The sequence below is a fragment of the Bombina bombina genome, chromosome 3, assembly GCF_027579735.1.
Source record: "Bombina bombina isolate aBomBom1 chromosome 3, aBomBom1.pri, whole genome shotgun sequence".
In the NCBI taxonomy this organism is placed as follows: domain Eukaryota; kingdom Metazoa; phylum Chordata; class Amphibia; order Anura; family Bombinatoridae; genus Bombina; species Bombina bombina.
Window position 1 is genome coordinate 1,133,321,661 of NC_069501.1, and position 17,230 is coordinate 1,133,338,890.

The 17,230-nt window shown below is 37.2% G+C and overlaps 1 protein-coding gene across 3 annotated transcripts in view; it reads left to right on the forward strand.

Moving 5' to 3' along the window:
• The window catches only part of SACS (sacsin molecular chaperone), a 290,289-nt gene that overhangs the window by 17,859 nt on the left and 255,200 nt on the right, over window positions 1–17,230 (forward strand). For all 3 annotated transcript variants that reach the window (XM_053708508.1, XM_053708507.1, XM_053708510.1), the window contains one exon: window positions 9,070–9,439. In XM_053708508.1, coding sequence (XP_053564483.1) covers window positions 9,420–9,439 — 20 coding nt within the window. In that variant the 5' untranslated portion in view covers window positions 9,070–9,419. The remainder of the gene's footprint in view (window positions 1–9,069; window positions 9,440–17,230) is intronic.

The window sequence follows — 17,230 nt, forward strand, 5'->3', positions numbered from 1 at the left end:
TTTCGGCCCAAATCTGGGCCTTTTTCAAAGTCTTGATTCAAAGTTTTGATTTTTCTGTTTGGACAGTCACAGTCACATTTTTACACTGTTCATATTTCGAGGGGGTACCCCCCTTATCTTTCACCCAAATTTGGTTAATTTTTTGTGCATTTTTCCAAGCACATTTTCACCTTATATAGGGAATACGGTTCCCATTGACAGATATAATTGTCCAACCAACATCTTTTCATTTAATCCATTACCATTTGTTTTTATTATATGCTAATGTTTTATATTATTTGTGCTCATTGTACCATGGATCCATGATTTTATTTATGTGTTTTAATTGTAATAAATTGTATCTATTTTGCACATATTTTTAATGATACTGGATTTCGTGCATTTATCCATTATATTGAGGATTTTATAACGCTATATTTATCCACCTTTTGGCTGTATCCCATCCGCCAAATGTCATTTTAGTTCCTCCGCCTAATTTTGGCGCTCCTAGGTCTCTTTCTTAATCTTTAGAAATATCAATATTTAGTAGAGCCTCCTTTAGCAGAAATAACAGCCTCTCTATGCTTCTTATAGCCTGTAATGACTGTCTGGATTCTGGATGAAGGTATTTTGGACCATTCCTCCTTGCAAAACATCTCCAGTTCAGTTAGGTTTGATGGTTGCCGAGCATGGACAGCCCGCTTCAAATCACCCCACTTCAAATCGCCCCACAGATTTTCAATGATATTCATGTCTGGGGACTGGGATGGCCATTCCAGAACATTGTACTTGTTCCTCTACATAAATGCTAGAGTAGATTTTGAGCAGTGTTTTGGGTCGTTGTCTTGTTGAAATATCCAGCCCCGGCATAACTTCAACTTTGTGACTGATTCCTCAACATTATTCTTAAGTATCTGCTGATATTGAGTGGAATCCATGCAACCCTCAACTTTAACAAGATTCCCAGTACCTGCACTGGCCACACAGCCCCACAGCATGATGGAACATCCACCAAATTTTACTGTGGCTAGCAAGTGTTTGTCTTGGAACGCTGTGTTCTTTTGCCGCCATGCATAACGCCCCTTGTTATGACCAAATAACTCAATCTTTGTTTCATTAGTCCACAGCACCTTCTTCCAAAATGAAGTTGGCTTGTCCAAATGTGCGTTTGCATACCTCAAGCGACTCTGTTTGTGGCGTGTGTGTGCAGAAAAGGCTTCTTCCGCATCACTCTCCCATACGCTGAATTGTTGGAACGATGCACAGTGACACCATCTGCAGCAAGATGATGTTGTAGGTCTTTGGAGGTGGTCTGTGGGCTGTTTCTGACCATTCTCACCATCCTTTGCCTTTGCCTCTCCGATATTTTACTTCTGGCCTTAACAAGAACTGTGCCTGTGGTCTTCCATTTCCTCACTATGTTCTTCACAGTGGACACTGACAGCTTAAATCTCTGCTATAGCTTTTTGTAGCCTTCCCCTAAACCATAATGTTGAACAATCTTTGTTTTTAGGTCATTTGAGAGTTGTTTTGAGGCCCCCATGTTGCCACTCTTCAGAGGAGAGTCAAAGAGAACAACAACTTGCAATTGGCCACCTTAAATACCTTTTCTCATGATTGGATGCACCTGTCTATGAAGCTCAAGGTTTAATGGGCTCACCAAACCAATTGTGTGTTCCAACTAATCAGTGCTAGGTAGTTACAGGTATTCAAATCAACAAAATGAAAAGGGTGCCCAAATTTATACACCTGACTAATTTCATTTTGATGCATATTGCACATTTTCTGTTAATCCAAAAAAACTAATTTCACTACTGAAATATTACTGTGTCCTCCAGTTATTTGATAGATCAAAATGCAATTGCTGATCCAAACACCCAATTATCTATAAATGAAAATCATAGAAATTTCAGGGGTGCCTAAACTTTTGCATACGACTGTATCTAGATATAGTCTGGTAATGGATCTGGATTCTGCCAGATCTCTACACCTCCACTGAATACATATAATATATATACACAAACGTCACTGGTATCTGACAGCAGGTGAATATAACTACTTAAATAGGCAATCCTTAGGAGAGAGTGTCTATTAGGTATCCTTAGGTTCAGTTCCAAATATTCCCCAGGAAGTGCAGCTCAGTCCAAGCAAAAAAAGATTCACCTCTTCAGGAGAGGATCCTCCTAGGTATTCTATGGAATAGAGAAAAGACAAGCGCACGGGGGGTCCACCTAGTGCAATAAACGACAAACTTGGTGACTTCAAAATAAAAAGATGTACAGCACACTCACGTGATTCCATCTTAAATGTATGAGATATGTTAAAGATGGTTGTACTATAATAGCAGATGCTCCTCCTCCGGGAAACCTCCTGCCTGGATCAGACTGCGCCTTGGGACACACTCAGACTGCAGGCGAGTACACCTCCACGTGTACAGCTAGTCAGAAGTCCTATATCTTTATTAAAAGAGGGGCAGAGCCAGGAACTACTATATACAAAGGAGTTTATTCAGACATGTATTTATATACAAGTGTCAGTAAAAGGTTCACAAAGTAGGAGGTCACAAACGACCATAAAATATAAAACCACATAAAAACATTCAGAAATATATAAAAACAAAAAATGTTCACATAAACTTGCTAACAGCACGAGTCTGATCATCAGCTGCAGCAGAAGATGAACCACATGCAGCTGATCAGCTATTTAGCCGTTTTGCAAGCAGATAATGAATGTTGAATGGCGGGGGGCGAAGTCTGACTAGTTTTGTCGCGCTATTGGCTACTTCTTCAGAGGTCTATCTATTTGTGCAAAGAGTCAGCACTCACTGTTCCTTTTCCAAGCCGGGGTGCATCCTACAAAGTGATATACAAAATGAGTCCAAAGAGGGCACTCACCGTGTATCAAAAGTGTTTAATCCAATCAGACAATCAGACAAGTGAACAAAACACTGTTTTGTTCACTTGTCTGATGATGGGGTTAATCCCAGAAAACGTTTACTGATGGATTAAACACTTTTGATACACGGCGAGTGCTCTCTTTGGACTAATTTTATATATATACAGTATATATATATATATATATATATATATATATATATATATGGAACAGAGAAAAGACAAGCGCACAGGGAGTGCACCTAGTGCAATAAGTTTCAAACTTCTTATCCTTAAGTAAAGAAATTAAGCACCCTCACGTGATTTCACCTCAAACTTGTGAGGTATGTATCAAGCCCTTGAAATATGGTTATAGATGATCTTTATGAATCCTTAAGTTATTTCTGATGGTCTTAGACAGAGTGCATACACCCTCAGGTGCAGTGACTACAAAAACCTTCTTGTTAACAGGAGGTGACAGAACCAGGATTAAGTGTATACAAGGGTTTATTGATACATATTACCACAGTAAATCATAAAAACAGAAGGGTCACAAACAGCCATTAAAACACAGTGAAATAAAATAATAAAATATATATAACGATTGCAAACACTGTTTCTAACAGCATGAGCCAAATCAGCGATAAATGCAGAACCTTAACCGCAACAGCTGATCGGCTATTTCACCGTTTTCAAACAGTGTGGAAATGACAGGGGCGGAACCTGATGAGTTTCGTAGCGCTATTGGCTACTTCATCAGAGGTAGAGGCCGCCCCCCAACACTCTCAATATGTACAGAAACACTCCTGGCAAATTGATACTTTGGAGGCCATCTTAGTTAGTGGCATTTCATCGCCCCCATTAATGTAAAACCTGATACGGATCTTACTTGATTTTTCTAAATATTAAAATTTATTAGTACAATTTACTCTTGCAGGCAAGTGGCTTAACGCTTATTCTAAAAACATCATTTCATTAGAAGGTAGAATTCCTTCAAGTTAACAATAAGTGAGATGAGGTGAATCAGATTATACTCCCCCTACAGGGAATGGTTTAAAATTACCTGTCACCTACAAATGGAGTACACTTATATGGGAATTCCATATGCTATGTAGCCTAACAATAAACCATATATAGCATCCTGTAGAAAGTGTTATAGTTCACTTCACTTTCTTGTCACTGTAAGTACACTGAAAATAAGATAAAATAAAAACAGTAATATTTAAATGAAATAAAACAGCATAAATTCACTTGCATCTGTTCATAATTCAGGGGCTTTAGAGCATTGGTTACTGATAGTTAATAAATATCATATAATTATATCAGCTGGTCACATGTATATCAAAATATAATTCTATGTTGATTATATCCCTTCACAAGAATGCCGCCAGATCTATATCCTTATTTAGGCCAGACGGTTCAAGAGTATTCAGGGTATATATCCAGTAGGTTTCCCTTCTGCGTAAATCAATTAACCTGCTGCCCCTCTCATCCCTTTCTCCACTTGTTCAATGGCTTTAATGTGAAAATCGACTTTATTTTTATTATGGGACTTCACAAAATGATTGATTAGTGGATTTTTTAAAATGCCTGCCTCTATGTTTTTCATATGCTCCGGGCATCTTATCTTCAGTCCCCTTTTAGTTCTACCTACATACCTCATCGGTGTCTTGCATGTACATTCTAGCAGGTATACCACATAGTTTGATTTGCAATGAAGTAGTTTTTTTTTGGGAAATGTTTCTGCACTTATAGTTGCATCTGCAAACTTGTATTTTATGTTGCTGTTTGTATGTTCGCAGCACACACAGTTTTTTCTAGAAGACTTGTAGAAACCTTTAAGGCCATTTATCCCAAAGCCAGTAGTTTTTCTCTTTTTCTTCAAAATACTAGGGGTTAGCATATTTTTAAAATTCACATTCTTCCTAAAGGTAATGTCAGGTTTATCTCCTATTGCCTCTTTTAGTAGGGGGTCTTTCTTTAAGATGGACCAGTGTTTATTCATGATATTTTTAATTCGCCAGAAACCAACATTAAATGTAGTGACTAGGTTTACCCTATTTCTTTTCCTGTGTGTGATGCCCTGGTGACTTGTAGGGGGTTCACCCTGGTTTGTCACTAATTGATTGGCTTCCCCATTTATAAGTGTATTTCTGTATAATATCTTAGCTTTTTTCATATGCTTCAATTATCACTTTTTCTTGAAAGTGTTTCTCTCTGAACCTATTCTTTAGATGTTCAGCTTCTTTTTTAAAGTCTACTGCTCTAGTGCAATTTCGTTTCAACCGTTGGAATTGCCCAAATGGTATGTTCTCAATCCATCTTGGATGGTGAGCACTTTTGGCATCTAGATAACCGTTTGTATCTGTATCTTTACGGTATAGCTTGCTACATATCTCACCATCCACTATATGCAGAGTAACATCTAGAAAATGTATTTAATCTCTATTGCAGTTTTGGGTGAAATGTAGGTTCATACTATTGGCATTCAGGATCATCACATAATCGTTCCATGAGGACTCATTGCCCTCTCATATGATCAGGATGTCGTCAATGAACCTTCGGCAGAATATTCTTTTGCAAATAAAACTTGTCCTCAAATTGGAAATAGTTCTTTTGCAGGACAAATTTTATAGAGTCTAGAATGAACTCTCTCTGTGTGTCCTTTATGTTACTATCATGTTCTAGAAAATGTCTAATAGCACAAATCCCTTAATCATGTGGAATAGACATGTATATGTAGGTTTCCACTTTAGATCCTTCACGATCTGTAATATATGAGGAGTATCTCTTGGATATGACCTCAAATTCAAGACCATAGGTTTCAGGTAGACATCCACATATTCAGACAGCCTCGCTGTCAGGGAATCAATCCCTGAAATAATGGGTCTACCCGGTGGTCTTTCAAGTTGTTAAAGGATCTTGGGTAAGTAATAAAATACTGTCATCTTGGGTTCCTCATTGGCTAAATATTTCCACTCTCTAAGATCTAGTACTAGTTCTTGATTCCCTCTATTTATATGTTCCATGTATTCTTTTAGGAAACTCTTAGTAGGGTCACCCCTCAATGTAATATACGTTTCAGCATCATTGAGTTGTCGGTATGCCTCTAACAAATAGTCTTCTTTATCTTGGAGGACAATGCCTCCGCCTTTGTCCGCCTGTAGAATTACTAGATGTTCATTTTCCATCAGACTTTCTTTATCCTTCAAACTCATATTGTGATTCCTTACTTTGTATTGTGTATACATCTTTGTGCATTCTAGTATTACCTGGTCTTTGAATTGTGCAATGTATTTGCCTTGGGACTGAAGTTATATATTATAACTCTTTCCATTCAAATAACTTGGCATATACCATATACCCCTTTTAACTTTTTTTTAATATTACTATGAATATTTCTTATTAGATAGTGTATATATGAGTGTAACACTTTATTTTAATGTACTTATTTGGTGTTTGGTGCAACTCTTTATTTAGCACAACCCGTTACGCAAACACGTATTTTGCACAAACCCGGCGAGTGCGGTTGTGTTTTCTTTGAAGTTAGTGTGGGTGGGATATTTCATTATCGCACGCTAACTTACCGCACCATTTGTAATCTAGCCAGTCAGTTATGTCTCTAAGTTTAAGATTATATCAGGAGTGTTTCAGGGCAAATCTGATCTTGTTTGCTACATTTGTCTTGGAGGATTCTTCCTTCTCCTTGACATATGGCCTTTCTCTTTTCCAGTGAATTCCTGACATATGCCGTTTCATTTGTCAAGTTAATCTATGACACATGCCTGTTCGCTTCTCCAGTAAGTTACTGACACATGGCTTTTCTCTTTTCAAGAGTTTTCTGCCTATACTATAGATCAGGGTCAGGGTCATCCAAACTATGGCTTAGGGGCCACATCTAGATCTCATGTGGCCCTCAGCACCACTGAGCAGAAAACACACATCAGTAATATGTTACTGAAAAAGCAGCTACACCCTTCTCTTTAGGTAATTATGTGTGTGTATTTGAACCAAATTGTGTCATTTTTAACTTGAAACATGATTAGAATCTAATTTGTATTTGACACATTACCTTTAAAGGGTCATGAAACTCACAATTTTATTTCATGACCCAAATAGCACATACAACTTTAAACAACTTTCCAATTTATTTTTATTATAAAAATTACTTTATTCTCTCTGTATCTTTTGTCGATGGAGCAGCAATGCAGCAATGCACTACTGGGAGCTAACTAAACACATCTGGTGAGCCAATGAAAAGTGGCATATATTTGCAGCCACCATTCAGCAGCTAGCTCACAGTAATGCATTTTTGCTACTGAGCCTGCCTAGGTATGCTTTTCAACAAAGAGTTCCAAGAGAATGAAGTAAATTAGATAATAGAAGTAAAATGGAAAGTTGCTTAAAATTTTTTGTTCTGTCTGAATCATGAAAGAAAAATGCTGGGTTTCATGTCCCTTTAAGCATAAGTGTAAGTCTTATTTAATGGGGCCTGCAGCAATTCCCACCATTGGTAACCGGCCCTCCATATAAAAATATTGGAGCACAATTTCTGTAGATTATAATGTCTCTCTAAATCTATTTTTCATTTTTTTGTACATACTGTTTTGAATAATATTTATGCAAATCTCATAGACACAACTACAATGAAAACACAAGAAAGTTTGTTTATTTGTTATCTGTTATTATCCTTTTAAATCAAACTCGTAGTACAGTACTGAATAATTAATTAACCAACATGGCATTTTAGCAGACATAGCTTAAACAAAGTAATACCGGTCAATAAAAGAAAACTCAACACCACAGATAGTTCCTGTCTAACCTTGTTTACCACCAGGTACCTTGCACAGAGAGCACAAACATAATGCATGTGTATTCATCTGAACATATACCTTTTAGTAAAATACTTATGTGCCGCTCAGCAGGTCACCAACCAATCAATACTTCTGGATTTAAATTGTAAATCCTTAATAAATTAATTTATTTAACATTTTATTTCGCTATTTTGATGTCACTTTCTACCTAATTGGAGTTAGATGGAGTAGCAGCTTTGTTCCAGCATAAAGTATTTTTATTTTGTACAGATAAAGAAAGGGAGGATATGACACGTACAGCATACCCACTAATTCTATTGTTTAGTCACCCTCTGGCCTCTTTCAGGGTTTTCTGAGGCTCACTCTTAGGGGGCTTTTTTGTTAGTTACCCTTTGGGTTGTCCTGCAGAAGCAGACAGGACCTGTATGGATGCTTTACAGCTTATCTGCATTCTCCACCTGTGCAGATTCTGAACTACTGCACTCAGATGTTCAGTACACCTGGTCAAGACATACCCATGGATTTTCTTAGGTTGTATGTTTCTTTAGGTAAATGCTGAGCTGTAGATTAAAGGGACACTTAAAACCTGATAAAAATCCTTAAAACTAATTTATTATTATGAATTAAAGTCAATTAACCACTGCTGTCTGTTTTATTTGTTCAACTTACCCCAAAGTGTTGAAAAATATTCTTTTAAAGAAGAATGCTAAATAGGTGCTTTTTTCTCCAATGTATGGTGCCATATTGTAGCGTAAGTTACACTGAGGCACAGCAGTCACATGCTCAATGCAGAGTCACATGACACACACACGGCATATTTCCCTGTAATGTATGTATAGAGTAATAATAGCTGCAGCACTCGCTCACCTTTTTGCAGAGCTGGTGCTGCAGTTTATGCAGCAAATCTGTTACTGAAATTCAATATTTTATTAATATCCTTTTGTATGTAAAAAAGTTTAGTGTTTAAACTTTAGCACTCCATAACGTTCCTTAACTGTGTGAATGCACGGATCCAGGCAGGGTTATAAATGAATAAGCTCCCGGTCCAGAGAGGGAGGGGGGCTCCAGTCCGTGGAAGAAAACACTGAATTAATACTGCTGTATATACTTTTACCTGATTTATTCAATACAATACAATATTTGTTTTTTAAGAGGTTTTTATATCTTTTTTCTGGCACCTATAAAGGTGGAGCTGGCTCCGCAATATTCTTGCTGGATTCTAAAATTCAAATAAGTTTGTCAACTCCATGATTTAAATGATTACGCGTGGGTAGTAGCAATTTTATTGTGTGGGAGTAAATATACAATTATTTTATAATGCAATGACCTTTAATGTCCTTTTAAATCCTTTATAACACTTAAGAGTTAATATATTTACAGCCGCTTTTCTTTTCTTCTTGCAGATCTGCTGTTGCCGGCATTATCCAGGAAATCCACGATGAAAGACAAGAATTTTGTTTTTATGTTGTGAATGAGCTTTGCATACTGAAAGAGACCATAAACAACACCCAAGCTAATATCCTGTATTTCAAGCTAAAAAAATAGTCTTATGTTGTGAAAAGGAAATGTGAACTTTTTAGATCAGATGAATGAACATAGTTTCCAAAAACTTTTCAGTACCAACATCATTTTGTGATGGGAACATAAGCTCTTACAGAGAAGTGCTGAGAAGGGAGCACATGGTACAGGTGTGGTGTAATGCACAGATAATGAATCAGTAAAAATCTGCCGACTTGATATTTCACAAGACAGAATGGAACCTGGGGACATAAGGTAAATGTTTCATTCTTTTACTGTACAGGGTTCTTTTTTTTTTTTTTTACATTTTAAAGGGACAGTCTACACCGTAGTAATGTTAGTCTTACCTAAAAATTATGTTATATAATTCTGCACATAGTGCAGAATTATATAACATTATATTAGCGTTAGCTTTATAAAACATAATATTCCCTGTGAATTTTTATAAAAAAGACTGTTTTTCAGACCCGCTCTCTGTGCTCTTCTGAGCGGGTCTGTTTTTATCACAGAGTGCATCTGGCCAGCTGTCTAGTCACAGCCTGGCCCGACCGCGCCATTACACTCAGTGCAGCTCGCTCCCGCTGCCAAGCTCTGCCCACTGATGACATCAGAATCTGGGCTGTGTCAAGGCACTTTGCTGAATAGCATTGAGCGTATCTCTTAAAACAAGTTAGTTTAACCTCCTGTTTGCTAGTACAACTGAATTACTGTGTCGCAAAATTATGTAGGTTTAAAAAGTGTGTCACCAACATGAAAAGTTTGGAAAGCTCTGATCTAAGGTAAGACTTTAAGATGACCAAGGTGTAGACTGTCCCTTTAACCCAAAAAGTTTTGCAGATTAGGGATGGAAGAAGAAACAGATCAAACTAAGAATTATCACATTTTTTAAGAAAATGATAAATATTGTTAAAGGGTTATAAATCTTTAAACCATCTATACCTAAAAATCTCTATATTATGAAAAGCAAGATAAAGTATTGTAAATTTACTTACTTTTAATAAAAAAATAAGCTTCTAAATAATTTAAATTCTTATATTAAATTCTACATAAATCCACTGCAACGACCGCCATTAAAAGTAGGCAGATTGTTGCTAAATGCCTGTATCGTGATTCAATCAATCGTGATGGAGTAGAAATGTTCTAATTATCATCATGAAACTATCTGTCTTCAAAATCACATGCACAATAATGACAATTAGAAATTGCATGCACACTGATTATAAATCTTCCAGTTGGACATCTTTGTTTCTTCAAATGAGCACATGCATAATTGAAGCGCCCAGTTAGAATTGTCGGCGCTTGGTTGGTGACGCGCCTCAATACAGAGCAGAGATGTGTTCCACTTTGCACATGCGTGAGACTACGATGTTCTACAACAGGTCTACCTAGGTAGACCATTGTGATAGGGCCCGCATAATGAGAATAACCATTGGTTAGGCATAGGGCTGGGCGATATGGATTTTATTAAAAATTACTATAACACCTTAATTTTTCAATAAAACGTTTATTTAGCTAGGTAGCTATTAAATAGTTAATAACTATTTAATAACTATTGTACCTAGTTAAAATAAATACAAAGTTGCCTGTAAAATAAATATAAACCCTAAGCTAGCTACAATGTAACTATTAGTTATATTGTAGCTATCTTAGGGTTTATTTTATAGGTAAGTATTTAGTTTTAAATAGGAATAATTTAGTTAATTGTAGTAATTTTATTTATATTTATTTAAATTATATTTAAGTTAGGGGGGTGTTAGGGTTAGACTTAGGTTTAGGGGTTAATACATTTAATATAGTTGCGGCGACGTTGGGGGCGACAGATTAGGGGTTAATAAATGTAGGTAGGTGTCACCGATGTTAGGGACGGCAGATTAGGGGTTAATAAGATTTAACTAATGTTTGCGAGGCGGGAGTGCCGCGGTTTAGGGGTTAATATATTTATTGAAGTGGCGGCGATGTCCGGTCGGCAGATTAGGGGTTAAAAAATGTATTTAAGTGTTTGCGATGTGGGGGGGGGGGCTCGGTTTAGGGGTTAATAGGTAGTTTATGGGTGTTAGTGTACTTTTTAGCACTTTAGTTAAGAGTTTTATGTTACGGTGTTAGCCCATAGAACTCTTAACTACTGACTTTTAAATGCGGTACCAGTCTTGACAGGAGAGGGTCTACCGCTCACTTTTTCCAAGACTCGTAATACCGGCGTTAGGAAAATCCCATTAAAAATATAGGATACACAATTTACGTAAGTGGATTTGTGGTATACTCGAGTCGCGGAAAAAGTGAGCGGTACACCTGTACCTGCCAGACTCGTAATACCAGCGGGCGTTAAAAAGCAGCGTTGGGTCCTCTCAACGCTGCTTTTTAAGGCTAACGCAAAAATCGTAATCTAGCCGAAAGTTTGTGTGTAATGTTTACCATAGAATAGTATATATCTAACTAAATTTGTACGTTATATTTTCTTTGTACATTATGGGGTTGATAACACTCATTTATAAAAGCTTATCAACGAAAAAATCATCAACTTTAATGGTAAATTTTTTAGAAAAATCATTAGATAATCTTGTAATCAACTTCTATATTGTACCCTTATCACCCAGGAAATCCACCTATTGTAACTGAGAGATTTTTGCTATCAAAGTTGCACTTACCTGGTTTCCTCTCCAGGCTCTTCTGAATGGGTCTTGGTTTTCAAAAGCACTTCGCGGGTGCGCTGTCTAATCATAGCGTGCCCGATCGCGACATTAAACGGAATGTAGCTCACTCCCGCTACCAGACCAGAGCGGGCTACATTCAGTTCAATGGCGCGATCGGGCGTGATGTGATTAGACAGCACGCCCAACAAGGGCTTTTGAAAACCAAAACCAAAAGAGCCTGGAGAGGAGACCAGGTAAGTACAACTTCCATAGCAAAAATCTCTCAAAGCTTTTGATTTTGAAAACTGCTGCTAATATAATGTAATATAATTCTACACATAGTGCAGAATTATATAACATTATTTTTAAGTTTACTGTCCCTTTAAGGTGATGAGCTGCACATACAACCCATTTTTCTTAATTTGTGTTATCATGTTCTATATAAATGAAAATTATCATGTTATAATATAATCCACATAATACCTGAAAATGTGTAAATCGCAAGAATATGAGCTATAAATCACTTTTATTGTGTAACATTTTATATACAGATACAAATCCCCAAATCCAGAATAAAAAAATCCAGAATTATTCCAAAATCCAAACTTTATTAAAAACTACCATTTTTCTCTGCCAGTAAATTACAATATTCTATGCCTGTGTCTTTGTTTTTTGTTGTTTTTTTTGTATTCTAAATTGCAAATGATAGACTATGTATATAGACTTTCTGATTAGAATATTGTATAATTAGGAGCCTGAAAGAATATTTAGGAGCCAGACAGTGGAATTTGTATTTAGATATATGGAGAATAACCCAAAAACTAGGAGCCAGGGGTAAAATTCTAGGAGCCAGAAGCTCCCTGACTCCTGGGTTTGTCTAGCCCTGGTATACTATGCAAGCAAAGGTATTACAATGATATAAAAGTACCTTTAGGTTGCATGTATAAGATATATTATGAAACGTAAAGATTTCCTAGATGGCATAAGATATTGTTTACACTTTGTCCCATCCCCTTTCCAAGCTTTCCTGTTTTACAGATGCAAATCCAATTCTTTTCTGGCCCTAAGCAGTTTGGACAAAGGGATTTGTACCTGTATTTTACAATAACTTGGAGGTTATAAGATAAATCACTGCAACATTAGTTTTTCAGGGTGATTGACATGCCCTGCTGTTGCGCAATTGAGGTGGAAAACACAAAGGAGCATATTTATCAAGCTCCGTATAGAGCTTGAGGCCCCTTGTTTCTGGCGAGCTCTGAGGCGGTGGACAGAAATCAACCCGATCGAATTCGATCGGGTTGATTACACTCCCAGCTAGCACAAGAACTGCTGGTGCAATGATAAATGCTAACACTATGTGCAGAATTGTATAACAAATTTTGCTAGGTTTACTGCCCCTTTAAGAATGAATTAACTTATACTGTTTAAGAGGGTTTATAAAAAAAATACTCTGAAAACCCCCCCATTAATAAACTGTGATATTTTCACTTCCAGCAATATTTTACAATTTCTGTTTTTCATCTTGTTTTCTTCTCAATATTTTGCTAAGATATCTTAAAGTTTCTAAAAAATAATTATAGTTTATAAAAATATGCAGAAAGATAAAATGAGCAACTTGTGATATCCAATGGTGTAAAATTATTACAACAATGAACTGAAACAGTTTATTTCAGTTATTTTAGTCAATAAGCCACCGTGAGGATTGAGTACCAGAGTCTTTTTTATTTATATTGGTTTGAAATGCTTATTCCCTCCTATGTACAGGGATGTTAAACTGTCAGTTTCATTGTTATAGTAAGGGAAACACTAAGGGCTTGATTTATCATCCATAGGCGGATAGGGTCATACATATTTGCCCCTGCCCGCCCGGCTTGTCCTCTGGCGGGCAGCAATCCGCTGAGCGCATTTGCCATTGCACACAAACGCTCTTGTGTGCTTTTGTGCAACCCACCCCATGCCCACGCACAGCCAATCACGCACAGGCAGGAGCTATCAATCTCCCCTGTCGGAAGAGCCTGGGGGGATTGAAATTCTCCACATACAGAGGTGGAGAACAGGGCAGGGAGGCAGCAGTTTGCTGCAGTTGAAGGGGAGAGTAGGGCTTGATAAATCAAGCCCTAAGCAGTTGCTTATACTTAATAGAAAGCAATATCTATTATTCATCCATTTTAATAGATTTTACCTTTTATTTATTTTTTACACTATGTTTGTGTGGTCTTGTACTTCCTGTCAGAGCCCTACAAGGAGGAGGAGACCTTTGCAGGAAGGTTTATCTTAGTCTAATGTCATTAAACGTCTAGGCTCTTGAATTGACTAGATAACATGGAGTCAGATTTGTTCATGCCCAGAACTGACAAAGTAAACATTCTCCACTCTTATCACACTGGGGGCAAGGACTACACTAAGAATTTCTAAGTGCTAATTGTTCAAGGAATCAAGTAAGTTGTTTGCTATTTTTTTACCACAATCTGTTCTTTTTATTGTTTTCTTTGATTTAACATATATATTATGTTTTTTTCCAAAGATCAATGTTTAATATCCCTTTTACTACTGAGGTATTTTGAAATTAATATTGTTAAATCAAGTTGTTAACAATTTAATCTTCAACTTGAACATGGAATAAAATGCTGTACTAGTATTGACATTGCAAAATCACTTGTTATCATACAATATATAAAATAGTTCTTACTTATACTTAAAATAATAATTAATGACATACATACACCTTCTATCCTAATTACAACAATCTGATAAAAATAACAGGAAACAACTTGCAGAACACAACGTATGTTCATAATACTTCCACCTTCAGATGGGAAATGAGATCATTCGTTTGAGAATTTGAGGTCACTGTATTGGTGCTGGTATATTTATTAGATGATTTATAGCAGAATAATCCCAGCCATATAATACTGACTCTTCATTTATGATACATTGTTGTTTGCCATGTTTTAGATGAGGTTTTCTTGCACATATTTGACTATTCTGAGACATAAAATTATTATTAAAGAAAAACAAATTGCAATACTATTCAGTAGTGCAATATGTTAGATTTTCAATAAAGAAATATTTGTTTAAAAACAAAACTCCTTTCACGACTATTACTCAACACTTTACAACTTAAAAAATGATTCCACGACGCGTGGATCTCTTCCAGACCTAGTTTCTTATATAATACAGGCACAGCTACCTCAGATAACACCCAAGCAACTCCAACAGCTCAATAACCTCATTTCCCAACCTGAACTTTTTGTGGCTATTAAAGCACGCAACAACGAGAAAAGTCCAGGCCCTGATGGTTTTACTGGAAAATACTACCACACTTTCTCCTCCCTACTCTTACCCCATCTCATCCAGCTCTTTAATGAAGTAACAGATACTATTCCTTTCCCCCAATCAATGCTAGAAGCGCAAGTAGTAGTAATCCCAAAACAAGGAAAACCTCCCACTACGCCCGCAAATTTTCGCCCAATATCCCTCCTAAACACGGATATTAAACTGTACGCCAAAATATTAGCCACTCGCATCAACACCATCCTACCATCAATCGTTCACATTAATCAAGCTGGGTTCACCAAAGACAATACCACCAAAATTCTTCTTTTAATGGAACACGCGGCCACCAATAATATTCCCTCCGCATTCATTTCAAGGGATGCGGAGAAAGCCTTCGATAGACTAAATTGGCAATTTCTACAGATGACACTAAAACTATTTGGCTTTGACCTATCCTTTATAGGAAAAGTTTTAAAATTAAATTAAACGATACACTATCCCACCCATTCGACATCACAAATGGCACACAACAGGGATGCCCCTCTCCCCCATACTATTTGTCCTCGCTATGGAGGTTTTAGCCTCTCACATAAGGCACAACTTCATGGATTTAGAATTGCTCATCAGGAGTACAAAGCTACCCTATATGCCGACAATCTTTTCCTTACACTCACACAACCCCAATTATCAATCCCTTCCCTTAAACAGACACTCCATACCTATGGCACTTTCTCCAACTTTAAGATCAACATCACCAAATCGGAACTACTGCCCGTCGGGCTACATATGGATGAGCTCTAATCAATTCAATCAGTAGCCCGTTTTCGTCCCCAACTCCACTCTATAAAATACCTAGGGGTTCACATATCCCCACACAGACAGGTAACTCTCAATTCAAATTTTAAAGCCATATCCGACGCGACACACTCCCTTCTGAAATCCTGGAGCAGCAAGCCAATCTTGTGGTTGGGTAGGATTAACTAGGTCAAAATAATCCTCCTCCCTAAGCTACTATACCTCTTCCAAACCTTACCAATCCCTTTCCCAAAATCTCTAATCCACAATCTTTAAAAGTCTATCATTTCGTACATATGGTAACACAGGAGACCACGGATAGCTACTGCCACACTTTACTGCCCCAAAGAGTTGGGTGGACTCGGGATCCCAAACCTAAGACAATACAGTTTAGCCTCTTTTTACTCTAGAAACATACACTGGAGCTCCTAGAACACTTATTATCTAACACTAACCATCTCGGCAGCAAATGTTGGCTACCCCCGACCAAGAGGAACCTACTGACACATCTTCCAACAATAACCAAAGAAACTTTCAAGCTATGGGACACACATATTAAACAATATAACCATATCTCTACAATACCCTCACCGTTAACCCCCCTTCATGAGAACCCCGACTTCCCCTTTAAACTACCCGCGCAAGCAACCTAAGCACCCCATATTTCTAAATCTTCTCCCTGCCTCACAATAATTACGAATGGAAAACCCAAACCTTTATCTGAAATTGCGCTCATCCTAGAGAACACACATGTAAATTGGTTTTGACACCAACAACTCTCGGATTTCCTTTCAAAACACCCCCAAAAAGCTCAACTCTCACGCACTCTAACCAGCTTTGAAAGTAGCTGCATTTACAATATCCTTAATAAAGGTTTCCTCTCTTTCACACATCAATTACTCATGCAAACACATAATACGTCCCTCTATTCCTACACACAGAAATGGGAAAGAGAAATTGGTACTACCCAAACCCACAAGGAATGGCTAAAAATCTTTTTCCTACATGACAAAATCCTCATCCTCCATTTACGTAATGGAAATGAATGTCAAACTTTTATATAGATGGTATTACACCCCATACTGACTGCACACCATCCTCTTCGCGCACCTACCAGAGTGCTGGAGAGGCTGTAAAGCAATAGGCACCCACACACACATATGGTGGACATGCCCCATCGCTCAGACATACTGGGAGGCAATCAAAACTGAATTTTTTTTTTTTTTATCCATAACTCTTGAAATTAACATCTGGTTCTTCCTTTTTAACAAATTCACCCAAGTTAAATGCCAATTATGACTAGCACTATTAAAGGGACAGTCAACACCAGAATTTTTGTTGTTTA